The sequence below is a fragment of the Pararge aegeria genome, chromosome 7 (assembly GCF_905163445.1).
Source record: "Pararge aegeria chromosome 7, ilParAegt1.1, whole genome shotgun sequence".
Lineage (NCBI taxonomy): Eukaryota > Metazoa > Arthropoda > Insecta > Lepidoptera > Nymphalidae > Pararge > Pararge aegeria.
The window spans coordinates 6290100-6303567 of NC_053186.1; the positions used below are offsets into that span (position 1 = coordinate 6290100).

General features: G+C 38.1%; 1 protein-coding gene across 8 annotated transcripts in view; it reads left to right on the plus strand.

Moving 5' to 3' along the window:
* The window catches only part of LOC120624973 (paired amphipathic helix protein Sin3a), a 43586-nt gene extending 34682 nt beyond the window's left edge, over window positions 1–8904 (plus strand). For all 8 annotated transcript variants that reach the window (XM_039891832.1, XM_039891826.1, XM_039891828.1 and 5 more), the window contains exons 21-31: window positions 421–619; window positions 1195–1362; window positions 1813–1904; window positions 2140–2236; window positions 2832–2944; window positions 3482–3647; window positions 4177–4358; window positions 4862–4999; window positions 5343–5444; window positions 6146–6405; window positions 6964–8904. In XM_039891832.1, the coding sequence (XP_039747766.1) occupies window positions 421–619; window positions 1195–1362; window positions 1813–1904; window positions 2140–2236; window positions 2832–2944; window positions 3482–3647; window positions 4177–4358; window positions 4862–4999; window positions 5343–5444; window positions 6146–6405; window positions 6964–7099 (1653 nt within the window). In that variant the 3' untranslated portion in view covers window positions 7100–8904. The remainder of the gene's footprint in view (window positions 1–420; window positions 620–1194; window positions 1363–1812; window positions 1905–2139; window positions 2237–2831; window positions 2945–3481; window positions 3648–4176; window positions 4359–4861; window positions 5000–5342; window positions 5445–6145; window positions 6406–6963) is intronic.
* The last annotated feature ends 4564 nt before the right edge of the window (window positions 8905–13468 follow it).

Below are 13468 nucleotides of genomic sequence, written 5' to 3' on the forward strand. Positions count from 1 at the left end.
AGCGCTAAGTCCACCTAATTTTATCTATTGTATTGCTTGCTATAGCTAGCGTACCGGAAAACAAAATTTTTAGTTATCACTCTTTTTGCCCGTCAACCGAATGACAGCGGGCTTTCTCACAAACTGATATAGGTAGAGAGTTGGGTTTTTTATGAGTATTTGACTTGGCGATAAAACAAAAAAAAAAAAAAAGAAAGAAAACGCAAAAGTGATCTCCATGCAAGTTCGTTTAGTTTTTTATATCTTAATAATTTTAATCATTTAAGTATTTTCGTAACGATACCGCAAATATTTTGATATTTCCATTTGTAGGGAACCTTTCGTGTGGAAGTTCTATATTATTTACTATTGTCCATTGATTGTTGATGTATATCTATTCCTTCATTCATTCGATTATTAATTCATTGTTTTCTCCCAAAGGGCTTCAACAAGCAGTGGCGCGAGCAGAACGAGAAGTACTACCTAAAGTCGCTGGACCACCAGGGCATCAACTTCAAGCAGAACGATCTCAAGGCGCTGCGCTCCAAGTGCCTGTTCAACGAAGTAGAGAGTGCGTACGCGGCACGCCGCCCCGGCCCGCACCTCGTGGCCGACTACGGGCTGCGCACACGGCACGAAGGTACCTATACTATGACATTGTGAAACTACTTGGCTATAGAAATCCAATTAATTATCCAATTGAGCATTCACAGTATATCGAAATACGAATGTTCGTAAGTAAGGAAGTAAGATAAAGAAAGGAAAGGCAAGGTTTCGATATCTATACCTTCCATCGTCAGAAGCTCATCTGCAACCTTATGCAATAAAACAGTATTAGTTTTATTATTATAATGGAAGTTGTGTGGGTCTAATGTTTTTACCCATATATTTTTTTTGTTTCTATACAAATAGTTACAAAACTGTTATTGTATTGATTTATTTTGAACAAAGTCTAAATCTACATTGTGATGACAGCAAATTGATAAAAACTACAACTGGCATCAATACTTGCTTCATGCAAATTATTCATTTTTACCATACCTCTAATTTTATTTTAATATTTTCTTAATAATTTGATTTTATGTTGCTGTTCTATTTAAAAAATAGTGCATGTTAAAATGACTTCAATACGTAATAGTTGCATAAATAGCTAATACGTAACCTACGCTGCGTTGACCATCTCAGCTTTACCACATAACATTTTTTTATCTACAGCGATCAAAATCGTGCGTGACGCGGCCGAGCTGTTGATACATCACGCTCGGCGCCAGACCGGCATCCAAAAGGCCGAGAAGAGGAGAATTAAACAGTTGCTGCGTCACTTCCTCCCTGACCTGTTCGCGCACCCCAGGCAACCGCTCTCCGACGACGAGAGAGATGAAGGTAAATAGATTTCTCTTATAACTCAATGCCAGATGTTAAAGGGCCCTGAAAAAAAAACCGGGAAATCTCTCAGCTCACTTTCTGGTTTTATTTGTAAACCTAAACCATCTAGAGATCCACACAAACATACAAAAGAATTTCTCCCAAATTGGACCGGCCGTCTTCAATAAAATCGGTTCAATAATTCTTGATTTTCGCTCTCAACTTTACAAAACTCTTCAAGCTTGATAATTAGTATAGATTACGGCACCATTAAAACGATTACTACCTCTAGTATACTCTTAACTAAGAACAACAGACAATAATCCTGTACAAATTATGGCTATCATGCTTACACAGGCTAGTAATGGAGATATTAAGCTGATGGAGTATTCTAGTATTAATAATTATTAAGACTATAAGACACTGTTGAAAGTACAAAAGTTTCAAAATGTATGTGCATTGTTACAGAAGAAAAAGAGGAGCCTACTAGCCCAGGCAGTCCAAGTGCTGACCAAACACCGGAGGAGAAGAGCAGCTCTGTGAAACAAGAAAAACAAGAGGTACACTTTGCTTTGATGACCCCTGACCTGTAGAACTCCATCTAAGGCCCATCCGATATTTATTCGAGCGTGGGAAAAATTAACATGCCTTGTGGCCAAAAATGGTTCGTCCTGTGTTACGATGATTTACCATTTTAGTAACCCATGTTTCATTTATATAAGGATTAAAAGGGGTGCTACCGAAATATGTTATTATCATTAGCTTTTTAACAGTTTTTTTTTTTTGCCGTTGCAGTCATCTGAATCTGACAACGCATCGGACAAGAGCATTCGTCACAACAAAAACGATAAGGAGAACAAACCTAAGAACAACAACAACACTGACAGTAAAGGTATGTTAGCTTCCACAACAATATTCTGTTTGTACTTTGTGCTAGAGAGACTTGTGATGAAACCAATGCGATGTGCATACAACAGAATGTCAGTGTTGATACAAGCATGCTGCCTTCCTTCTGATGTCTCGGAATATAATATAAATGACATGTATAGGATAGATTTGTTTGATAGTAAACCCAATAATTCTTTCACCAGAAAAGTCGGAAATAATGGTATTACAGGACGATACTGAACACTTTGGGTATCATCAACCTAAAAATTACTTGTTAGTTTTTTATAAATAGGAAACAATTTTGTGTTTAAAAAAGAGATGAGGAAAAAATCATTTACTTATCTAGTTTAATATTTATCCTGATATAATCCCTCAGACTATACTACATTTAAATGAAATAATAGAAGGGGTTTATATGTAAACATTTATGTTTTTAATTAGTTAAGAATAAATAAGCTTCTTTTTGTTTAATATTTTTATGAAATATGCACTTCGTAATTCTGTTACACGTACATTTAAGGCATAATTAATGTACGTTCAAACGCACATTGCGTGATATGAGAGAGATTTAAACATAGTTTATTGCTTTCGTTCAACAGACAGCGCAAACTCCATAAAGCGCAGCAGTAGCAATGAAGACTCGCTCAGCATGAAGGTGGAGGTGAAGAGCGAACACGACCTTGAAGATGACTACCGAGATCATTCGCCCAATGTGAGTTGACGTTGTTTATTTATTTATATTTGCATTAGAATGCGTTTTATTTTCGGGTAATTTATATCGCGTGAACTGTTTAACAACCGTGCCAAAAAATATCCTATATATTATGTCTCTGGGATGCGAGCTATCTCTTCTCAAAATTTTGCCAAGGTCGCTTTAGCTGATGCAAAGATGGCTTTTGAAAATCGCCCTAGAAGGGTTATCCGTGTGATCTTTCGGGTTAAACCGTCCGTTTCAGTGTGGAATCTATCTCTGTGCTGAATTTCACCTAAATCCATAATTTTTCTTAAAGAAAGAAGCACATTTTTTTTTCCTCATGATAAGGTTGCCTAACTGAGATCGCTACTAAGCGGTAGGCAGACTTGCGTACTCTATTTTTTTCTTTACTGTTATATTTATATACTTAAACTGAATGTGGTGTACAAAATAGTAAAAATAAAAAAAAAATTACAAACATACGAACAGAAACTTTCGTATTTATTATATAAGTATAGATTTAACCAATAATCATGAGTGTTTAATCCCTGACAGGAAGCGCGATTTGTGTGCACTGACTCGTGGTACCTGTTCCTGCGCCTGCACGCTATCCTGTGCCAGCGGTTGGGCGCGGCAAGACGAGCGGCGTTGGCGTTGGCGCGAGCCGACGACCGCCAGCGCCCTGCTAGCGTGGCTGCCGCTCTACGGCTCAGGCCCAACAGTAAGTTTTAAATTCATTTATTGATATATACACGTACAATATGACTTTTCGGAAATGGAGTATAGTTCAAACGTCTCAGCAGTAAGCTGCGAGTGTAGCCCGCCCTGCTGATTGGCCAATAACAAATATTGAATTCTGCGCATCAAAACCCACGACTTTCGAGGGCAGTTATGCAGTTTGCTTTGGACTATAAAAAACCAGATGGAATGTTACAGTTTTTATTGTAATGAAAAAAATATGCATATTCTCGAGATCCAAAAATTATAAAGAAATCACTGTCTGTACAAAGTTTGTGTAGGCAGTTTTTAACTATGAATCACTGTACTGGGTTCCCTGGTCAGGGCAATAACTTATGATGTTTTTCTGTAAAACTTACTGCCAACCCCCTTTGGAGCAACTTGGTGGATCTTAATGCCCTCGAAACTCTTTTTTTATGTGCAGCATTGGAATTTTGGTAGGCTTATGATGTTTGTGAAGGGTAAGCTGTGGCTGATGATGATGGTGATACTAAAGGTTAAAAAACCCTTAGACCTGCCGGCCGACGCGTCGTCACCGGCTGAGTACTACAACGCGCTTCTGGAGCTGGTGAAGGGCGTGCTAGACGGGAACGTGGAGGCGGGTGCGTACGAGGACGCCGCGCGCGAGATGCTGGGCATCAAGGCCTATCCCGCCTACACGCTGGACAAGCTCGTGTCCATCGCCGTCAGACAGGTGAATACACATATTGGATAAAGCTGTTGCTCGCTACGCTACTTACAACTACTTTTGTTTCGGATTTTTTGTAATCCCACAGCACAGCTAACAAGAAACATTTTATCTTCTCCAACAGTCATCGCATCAGGCAATTGATTTTATCCTGGTGTTTTTCTGGCATAAAAGTAACATGTATACAAAAGTGCGCGGTCGACAATATTTATGATCTAATGTCAACGTCTGATTATCGAATGAGGATTTAATGGGAGTGGAATCCAAATCCCCCCATCCCGTCGCTCGCTTCTATAAGCGTGATGGCTGCGTACAGGGGGACAAAGCAAATTGACATTGGAAGCGTCGTTGCCTCCATGGTATGCGGCGTGCCGAAAATGTCAATACAAATATGTTAAACATAACAATTTAGCTTCGTTGAGACATACTTTTTGTATTGTTAAGTGTCTTTTGATTTATGATTGTCAGTTGATTGCTAAATAAATGTATATATATATCTCCTCAAACAGCTCCAACGCTGCGTGTCAGAGAGCTGGTCAGTGCGCGCGGCGGAAATGGCAGCGCGAGGCGGCATGCGCGGCCCAGCGTCGTACGTGCGGCGCGCGCTCAGGGCTCTCAGCCATTACACCACGTTCCTCGTCAAACTGGTGAGTGGACGGACATGCGTTCTATTGTATATACAACGCGTTTCATACAAATGCCTTATATCAAGGACTAACTTGCAGTAGAATATATCCTGCAAATAATTATATAAATCCTGCAATCTTGAGTATATTTTAGTCTGATCAGGGACCCATACATTTTATGGGTTTCTAAACGGTATTGTACCAGAACGCTTGCTTTGCGACACAGTTGGGTATAGCTAGCTACAGCTGAAGCCTCCCACTAAAAAAAAACAAATTATATTTTCCTAAATTGCTCCTGCTGAAGATTTTCGCCTCCACTACGCCAGGGAACGTCATAAAAATTATAAATTATTTTTTGTTGCAGTACGGCGGTGACGAAGTGAAGACAACGTTCGAACTGTTAGAGGCGGCGGCTGAGGGTCGGACTTCACCGCACAACGACTCGAGACTATCTCCAACCAATCAGGTAAATATAAAATCCGCAACAGGATTAAATATCTTCGACTAAAGGGAATGAGGATGAGGAAATAGTTAATAAGCATTGATTAACTTACAAAATAACTAACTGATAGAGGAGTGAGTTAAATTGGCTGAAGATGATGAGTCTTCTTCTTCTTCATACTGGGCCTATCTCTATACTTAGTTGACCGGAACCATCTGTTGTTGTACGTCACGATGGGCCTTATGGCATATGTCTCTATAAAGTGAAGTCATAATATGCCAACGGTGTTGAAATCCACGTCCCTCCATCCCGTCGCACGCTTCTATAAGCGTGATGGCTGCGTACAGGGGGACAGAGCAACTTGACATTGGAAGCGTCGCCGCTTTTATGGCGTGCTGCGTGCCGAAAATGTTAAAACAAACTTTATTTTACAAATGATGTTAAATAACGCCTGCTTCTATCTAACATAACGTAATCCTAAGGTTTCCTGGGAGAGAGATCACTACTTAGTGATAATGCCGCTTTTTGTGTCCTACTTCAATCTTCTACTTTGTTTTCTATATTTTGTTTTCCTAATTTTTTGGTGTCTGAAAAAAGAGTATAAATAATTTCCTAATTTTTTGATGTACGAAAAAAGAGTATAAATAAGACAGACTGAGAATCCTCGACTGTTCGTTGTTAAATCATGTCTCTTGGCCAGCTAACATACGGTTTTGTTGTTACAGTCGCGCCGCGAGACCAACGGCGAGGCGGTATCCCGGCTTGCAGCTTGGTCATTGTACACGGAGCAGTACGCGCGGCCGGACTCGGGTGCGTTAGCGCCGCGCAACAAGCCCGTGTTCCTACGGCGGAACGTGCGGCGCGCGGGCGCTGTGGCGGGCGCTAGCACGGCCTCCACGCCCGCAGATTGCGCGCCCAGCGTGCGGCGCCGTAAGCCACCGCGCCTGCACGACCATTCGGAGTGTACGCTCGCTAACAGCATACGGTGAGTGAAGCACTGCGCCCATATCAAACCCGGCAAAATCAAAATGCTCGGCAAAGAATATGAACGCTATACCTCTTAAACGCTATATATACCTCTAACAGATTAGGCCATTATCACCTTAGACTGCTTCATCTCTTACTAGCAGGTGATATTGCAGTCAAGGGCTAACTTATAGTAAAATTAAAAAAATCCAACGCAATCCTGTGACTGTGCTTACTGACGAAGACGGAAAGACCCCCCAGCCTGTGCGACCCACTTTGGTTTGCAGTGAAGAAACGATCTCTCTTTTTCGCGTCAGTCGGTCATACGTGGTATATTACGCATTATACGCGGTGTCCCTCCTTATATACTTTTAACTTTCTAACCCAAGCCCTTCTCCCATCCCATAGGTGATAGATAGGTGATAGATAGATACCATATTAGCATATGGTATCTATCACCTCTTTTCTGGCAGAGTCACTCTCTGGATATTCTCGGTAATAGGTCATAGGAAACAAGTTTATCTCTAACCGCCCCCTAATTGCAGCCTTTTTTCATAAATAATTGTCATTATTGCAGGTTAGTCGCGTGTCGCCCCCAGCAGCTGTACCGCGCGGGCTGCCTTGCGGGCGCGCGTGCCTCCCACCAGCGCCTATCGGCAGCGCGGCAGGCGAGGTTCCGCGCCTGGCTCGCGAGGACTCCGCACCGCACCTAAATGACACCGAAGCACCCCGATAGGGCCCCGCTGTGTTAGTTAGTTATGTACTGCTCAGGAACGTGCGCGCTCGTGATACCGACGTGATTCTGCAAAGAGAAGCGAGACGTGGTATCTATGCGAATTAGTCATCAGTGAATGTATAGTTTGCCAAAATATAGCAAAATGCGCTATTTTAAGTCATGAAATTTGTAACAAAAATGCGTATATTGTCGTTCAAATTTGACTGTGGAACGTGTGTCGCGCGACCAAACTAATTCCAAAAAGAAGTTCGTTGAAATCTCAATAATAATAATTATAATAAAGAATGTATCAGTAGTAGAATGTAAGCATCAAGCAGCTGAGTAAAATAGATCTATTTTTTTAACATTGATCAAAATATACTATATTATATGTATGTACATTAAATACATTAAAGACACTGACTGATTTAACACGAAATATCAAAATCTACGTGACTTGTGAAGAATTTAGAAAGTAGGTCAGCTAAGTATAAGGTTTTAATATAAAACAATTTTTTTGAAGAAAATTTACTACTACAAATTATTTAAATAGAATGTTTATATACTGATTGCGATCATTTACCCAAAATTGCTCTTCCTGCTTAGACCTCCATCTTAACCCAAAAACAAAAAAAAACTGCACGAATCTTCAGCCAGCTCTTTTAGCGGTACATTATATGTAATGAATATCAGTACATAAATCCACTTTAAAGGGAGGGATAGTAGATCCATTTTACTCGTTAGTGTTTCGATATTCGAGTGATACAGTCTTAACTTATTTAAGCACAAGCTAAAACATTAAATATCCGAAACTAAGATTTTTGTCGTCGATGTTTATAGATAGGCCTTAGACATTAAAACCGCGTTTACTGACACATCTAAGGCAAACTAAAGAATCCGCGGAAGATGTATTTCTCAGAAGTTACTGTGGGTTACAAATGAAAGTTCTGATTTGTATAACTATCAATGATACGTCAGTTTGCCACGTGTGGTGCGTGGTTTTTTTTTTTAAGTGTAAGGTCAAAGTTTATACATCGAAGAATTTAAAATACCTACCTATATATATCTGCGCGACTGTTTACTAGAGTCAGTAGTGTCATGTCTCTGTCCATTGCATAAATGATCTTATATTGTAGTTCTGGGATTAAAAAGTATTCTATGCCTACCACCAATAAGCAAGCGAATATGTGCTTAAATTAATCAAGGTCAGTGCTGCTTTAGTTTAGTCGAACATAGTTAACAAATAAACAGACACATTATATTAGTATGGAACTATATAAATGTAGAGAAGAAACTTACGAAATAGTACGTTATAATACTAGAAATAATAAATTTCAACCATATTTGAGTTATATAATTTATTATATTATTAAATTTGCTCTGTACTAATACTCTATGATTTATAAAGTAAATTGATACCAGAAATAAATAAGAGTAGAATAGAAAAAATAAATGTTTGCTAATTTTAGTACGAATGGACAGTCGCGCATGTATTAGAATGTATACGGTTTAGGTTGATCGTCGATCACAAGCAGAGACGTCAGATTTAATATAAGTGACTAGTCAGCTGTAGCCCGCCAACCCGCATTTGAGCAGCGCGGTGGGTCTAAGCTTTTAATTCCTTCTGTTATCGGAGATCTTTGCCCCAGCTATGGGACAGGCTGACGATTATGATGAGTCAACAATGAGTTGTGCTTCTGTTTTTAATAGACGGTCACCTTTAATAATATATTATATCTTTTATATGGTTAAATATAGTATATGTATATAATACGCTTCGTTCGCCCTGTTACATTTTATATGAAATATTTTGGCTTTGTGTCCAAAAATACATAAATTTATTCTAATTCGATAAATATAGAAACAAACATATTTTCTTAATTATATAGGATAAGAAATTTTCTGTCTCAGTGAACTCAATTTGATTGAAACTATTTGTTATGTTCATAACTTAACTGAAAATTGTTAATTGTTGCCTTTGATTTTATTTTTTTTGACTACTTCGTCCAATTTATGCATAAAATATATTATTTATTTGTGTTACATAAAATGTAACTGCGTTAAAATTGATTTTGTGACCTTATTTTTTTTTAAATAACACAATTTTCTGTAAAATATGAAATACTATACTGCGACTAACGCATAGATTGACTTACACCAACGTCTGAGAAAATTTTGTCCCTGGAAAAGTTTCCTTTGTTGATCAAAGATTTGATCTATCTACCTATGGTAAAAAAATCTCATTTCACTACTTTCAGTCGTTTATGCGTGTGTGCCACGCGAGGGAAGTCAGTAGGCAAAAGTTGCTAAATTTGTTCGCCATTGCAATTATTTCTCTATATTCTCTATTATGTAAGACAACGTTATTGTAAATATGTATTTTTTTTCGCTTTGTTTTGTAAGAGCCGTTAACAGTATTTTGGTGGGAAAACGGAGCGTATAAATGGGATCGGTCCTAAAAGGAAATACAGGGTATTTAACTTGTATAGTCTCGAATAAAGAATGGTCTTGTGAGGATTTTTTGAATGCGCCGCTCAAAATTTTGGACCGATTTCATCTCAAATATAGTCCGAGAGCTCATGGGAAGTTTCAGACAGGTGCTTCAACAAAGGCTGATAGGTATGATAAAATCTTACTTAACCGTAGTATAGAAAGTTAGTACTTGCCACTAGGCAGAGATGAATTAGGTGGCAGGGTTTGTGAATTTTTAGGTTAAACAGTCAGGATATTTGTCACTAAAAATATAAACAAGTGAATTGGTGCCTAAAATGTTACATGAAAAAAATTAATCAAAGGTTTTTGTTGGTTTGCGATTCCATAAGGCAATCATTATTAATTTAGAGAGATGATGTTAAATCTTTTTTAAATTGCTTTTGTATGTCCCATTTGGAGGAACTTAAAATCCAGTCATGTCACAAAGAATCAGAAACTATTAAATAAAATTCAATAATAGAGGTAAGCTCAGAAGGAATGTAATTATTCTAGTATATTTATGAAATGAGAAAGGATGTAAATGTTCTAGTTTATTTTTTGTAACTATTACAGCGGTTTTAGAGCAACATTCCTAATGGCAGGTTTAGTTCGTCTTACTGCGAAACCTTCGTAATCTATAAAGTAAAGGCTTTTTTCAAGCACGAAGTACGAATTCTCCCGGCAGCTCTCGGTCTTAAATCTCTGGGCAACGTTTTAGGGGCTCAGAATAGGGTCTCTCAGACCCTAACTACAGGATTAATGCTTTTCAGAGTCTCCAAACCCCCCTTCTTCCCCCCTTGTAAATATGATAATACCTCTGAAATAATTAATCTGGTAGTATAAAGATCTCTTGTGTAAAAGTACAGTTGTAAATAGTGAGTGTGACAGTGATTCATAGTTTACTTGTTGATGAACCAATGTTGTTGATTGGTATGAAAAAATGATGACTTGTCGAAAGGAATAAATATTATTATATTTATAATAAAAAATTGTACTTTTATTTTTACACCCCCACTGGATTTCAAAAATGGTTATTCAATAAGTTAGAATATAATATAAATGAAGCATCTAAAAATTCATAGGTAATGTGCCTTTTTTTTTATGTTATTCAAACAAATATACAATGGTGCCTTTTACAAATCTCTTAAGGTCTAAAAATAGGATTTAGTTCATCTGCCCCAGTTGTCAATCTTAACGGGTACAGCGGGATTTCAATATAATTACTAAAAAAAATTGCGCGATATCTATTCACTATTCATGGGGATAGTGTGATTTGAATAAAATGATACAAAATTAATCCTGACTATTACTTTTGGGCTGGACTAAAAAAAGTTATATTTGTATGCTGTGCCTTTATAACGAAGCTATACTTAGTCAAAAAGAACAGTCAACCAAATAACTAGTAGCTCTGCTAAACCCACACCAATTTAGGATTTGTGTACAACAATTTGGCACAAATTTTTGTCCATGTATATTTCCAAAACTTAATCGGATAGAAACAGGTTGTCAGGCACGCGGGACATCCGGTAATGTGCGCGTCGAAGATGCATATCGTGTTTCGATATAAAACCCCACTGCAAGATTTGCATTGCACCTCCCTACCCCCATGACGGATAATCGATTAAGACTAGGCCAGCTGAGGTTGTGTCCTTAAGGCGGCTAGTCTCTCCTTCAGGACTTCCACAGGGTGACACAGCGTCAGAAATCTGATAGAGGCTGTACTAAACGTAGGAAGCCTCGCCTGGAGAGAAACCTAGCTGGAGCCGGTTTATGGTTGAATAGTTGACGACGTCGTCTATCCTATATTTAACTATTATTATACACAGAATTAACAATATACAGAAACCGTGTACCGGACTAAAATTGAAGCATCCAAAACCACTCTACTTTAGAGTTGTTTCTCGATCAAACGGTTAGTCACCTTATACCATAGCAGCAGTTGAAAGTAATTTTTTTATCTCTAAAGCTCTAAACGTTTACCATAAAATGGGAAAATGAGAAAAATTCTGTGAGCTAACAACATTCCGTGGGTGTAAAGTGCTCGTTTTAAATTCACAATTTTTGGACACTGCATATAATAATGACTGAATAAGGAATCGGTATGTTCTTAATTCTGTGTTATTATTAATAAATAATAAAGTGTTATTATTAGTAAAATCTATTGGTAGTACCTATTTATTTAGCAGGGTGATAACTTAGACGAGCGATTGACGCAGTGGGCAGCGACCCTGCTTTCTGAGTCCACGGCTGTGGGTTCGATTCCCGCTACTGGAAAAATGTTTTTGTGATGAGCATGAATGTTTTTCAGTATCTGGGTGTTTATCTGTATATTATAAGTATTCTTGTTTATTATTCATAAAAATATTCATCAGTCATCTTAGTACCCATAACATATGTTAAGCTTACTTTGTTACTAGATGGAGATGTGTGTATTGTCGTAGTAAGTATATATATTTATTTAACCAGAATTTGGGCCGAAGCCTGCACTCAGAGCAAACCTAAGAATTTAAAAATAATTAATTCCCAAATTGGCCCTTCAGCGGATCGAGTCCGAGACCTCAACTTATAAGACCAAAGCGCTTACCACCGCACCAGAGTGTATATTTAATTGCCTCTTATCTAAGTGATAGAGTTCAAAGGGTATGCGTAAAAGACATAAAGTCTAAACTATCATCTGCCTTAATGGGTGTCCCACAAGGCTCAATTTTGGGTCCCTTATTGTTTCTGGTGTATATAAATGATCTGCCACACCATGTCAGGGGCACTTGTGAGATTGTACTGTTCGCAGATGATACATCTCTCATTTTTAAGACTGATAGAAACAAAGATAATTTTGACGACGTAAACCGTGCTTTGTCACATGTGTCAGACTGGTTTACTGTTAATAACTTACTTTTAAATGCAAAAAAAACCAAGTGTTTGGAATTTGTTTTGCCTAACGTAAAAAAAATTGATAAAAACATCATAATAAATGGAGAAACACTTGAAATAGAAAACTCCACTGTTTTTCTAGGAGTGACCTTAGATTGTAAGCTACAGTGGGGTACCCATATAGAAAGCCTAGCGAGTAAACTCAGCTCAGCTGCATATGCAATCAGGAAAATTAGACAGCTTACCGATGTTGAAACAGCTAGGCTTGTTTATTTCGCATACTTTCACAGTATTATGTCCTATGGGATCTTGCTGTGGGGAAAAGCTGCAGATATTAAAAGTTTATTTATACTACAGAAAAGAGCCGTACGATCAATATATAAACTTGGATCACGCGAATCGCTTCGTGAAAAATTTTAACAAATAGGTATTCTTACAGTAGCTTCGCAATACATTTATAATAATATAGTCTTTGTGAGGCAAAATATTACTCTTTATAAATCAAAAGCTGAAATTAACAATCGACTTACCCGAAACGGTCATAAATTAGTGATATCTGCATATCGTCTGCGAAAGGTGCAGAACTCCTTTGTGGGGTTGAGTATACGCTTTTACAACATGATTCCTAAGGAAATTCTTGACCTACCAATGCATACATTTAAAAAATGTGTAAAAACGCATCTAGTACAGCGAGGTTACTATACATTTGATGAATTCCTCAATGACAAGGTAGAATGGAAGCAGCCAGCCTCGCTCTCATCTCCCGCAAGATAGCAAAATGATTGTAAATGTTGATGTTGGAAAGGAGCAACTACTAAGTTTCTTGCCGGCTCTTCTCTGTAGAATCTGCTTTCCGAACCGGTGGTAGAGTCACACAAACGTGCATACTTGACGTTTCAAAAGTGTAACAATTATTCATTGTAAAGTCAACATCTGTGATCTGAGGATGCTCCGGTTTCGGAGCGAAACGTGCGTAAAGGGTATATTGCCGAAGATCTGTTTTGTCTGGAGTATAAGGATTGAA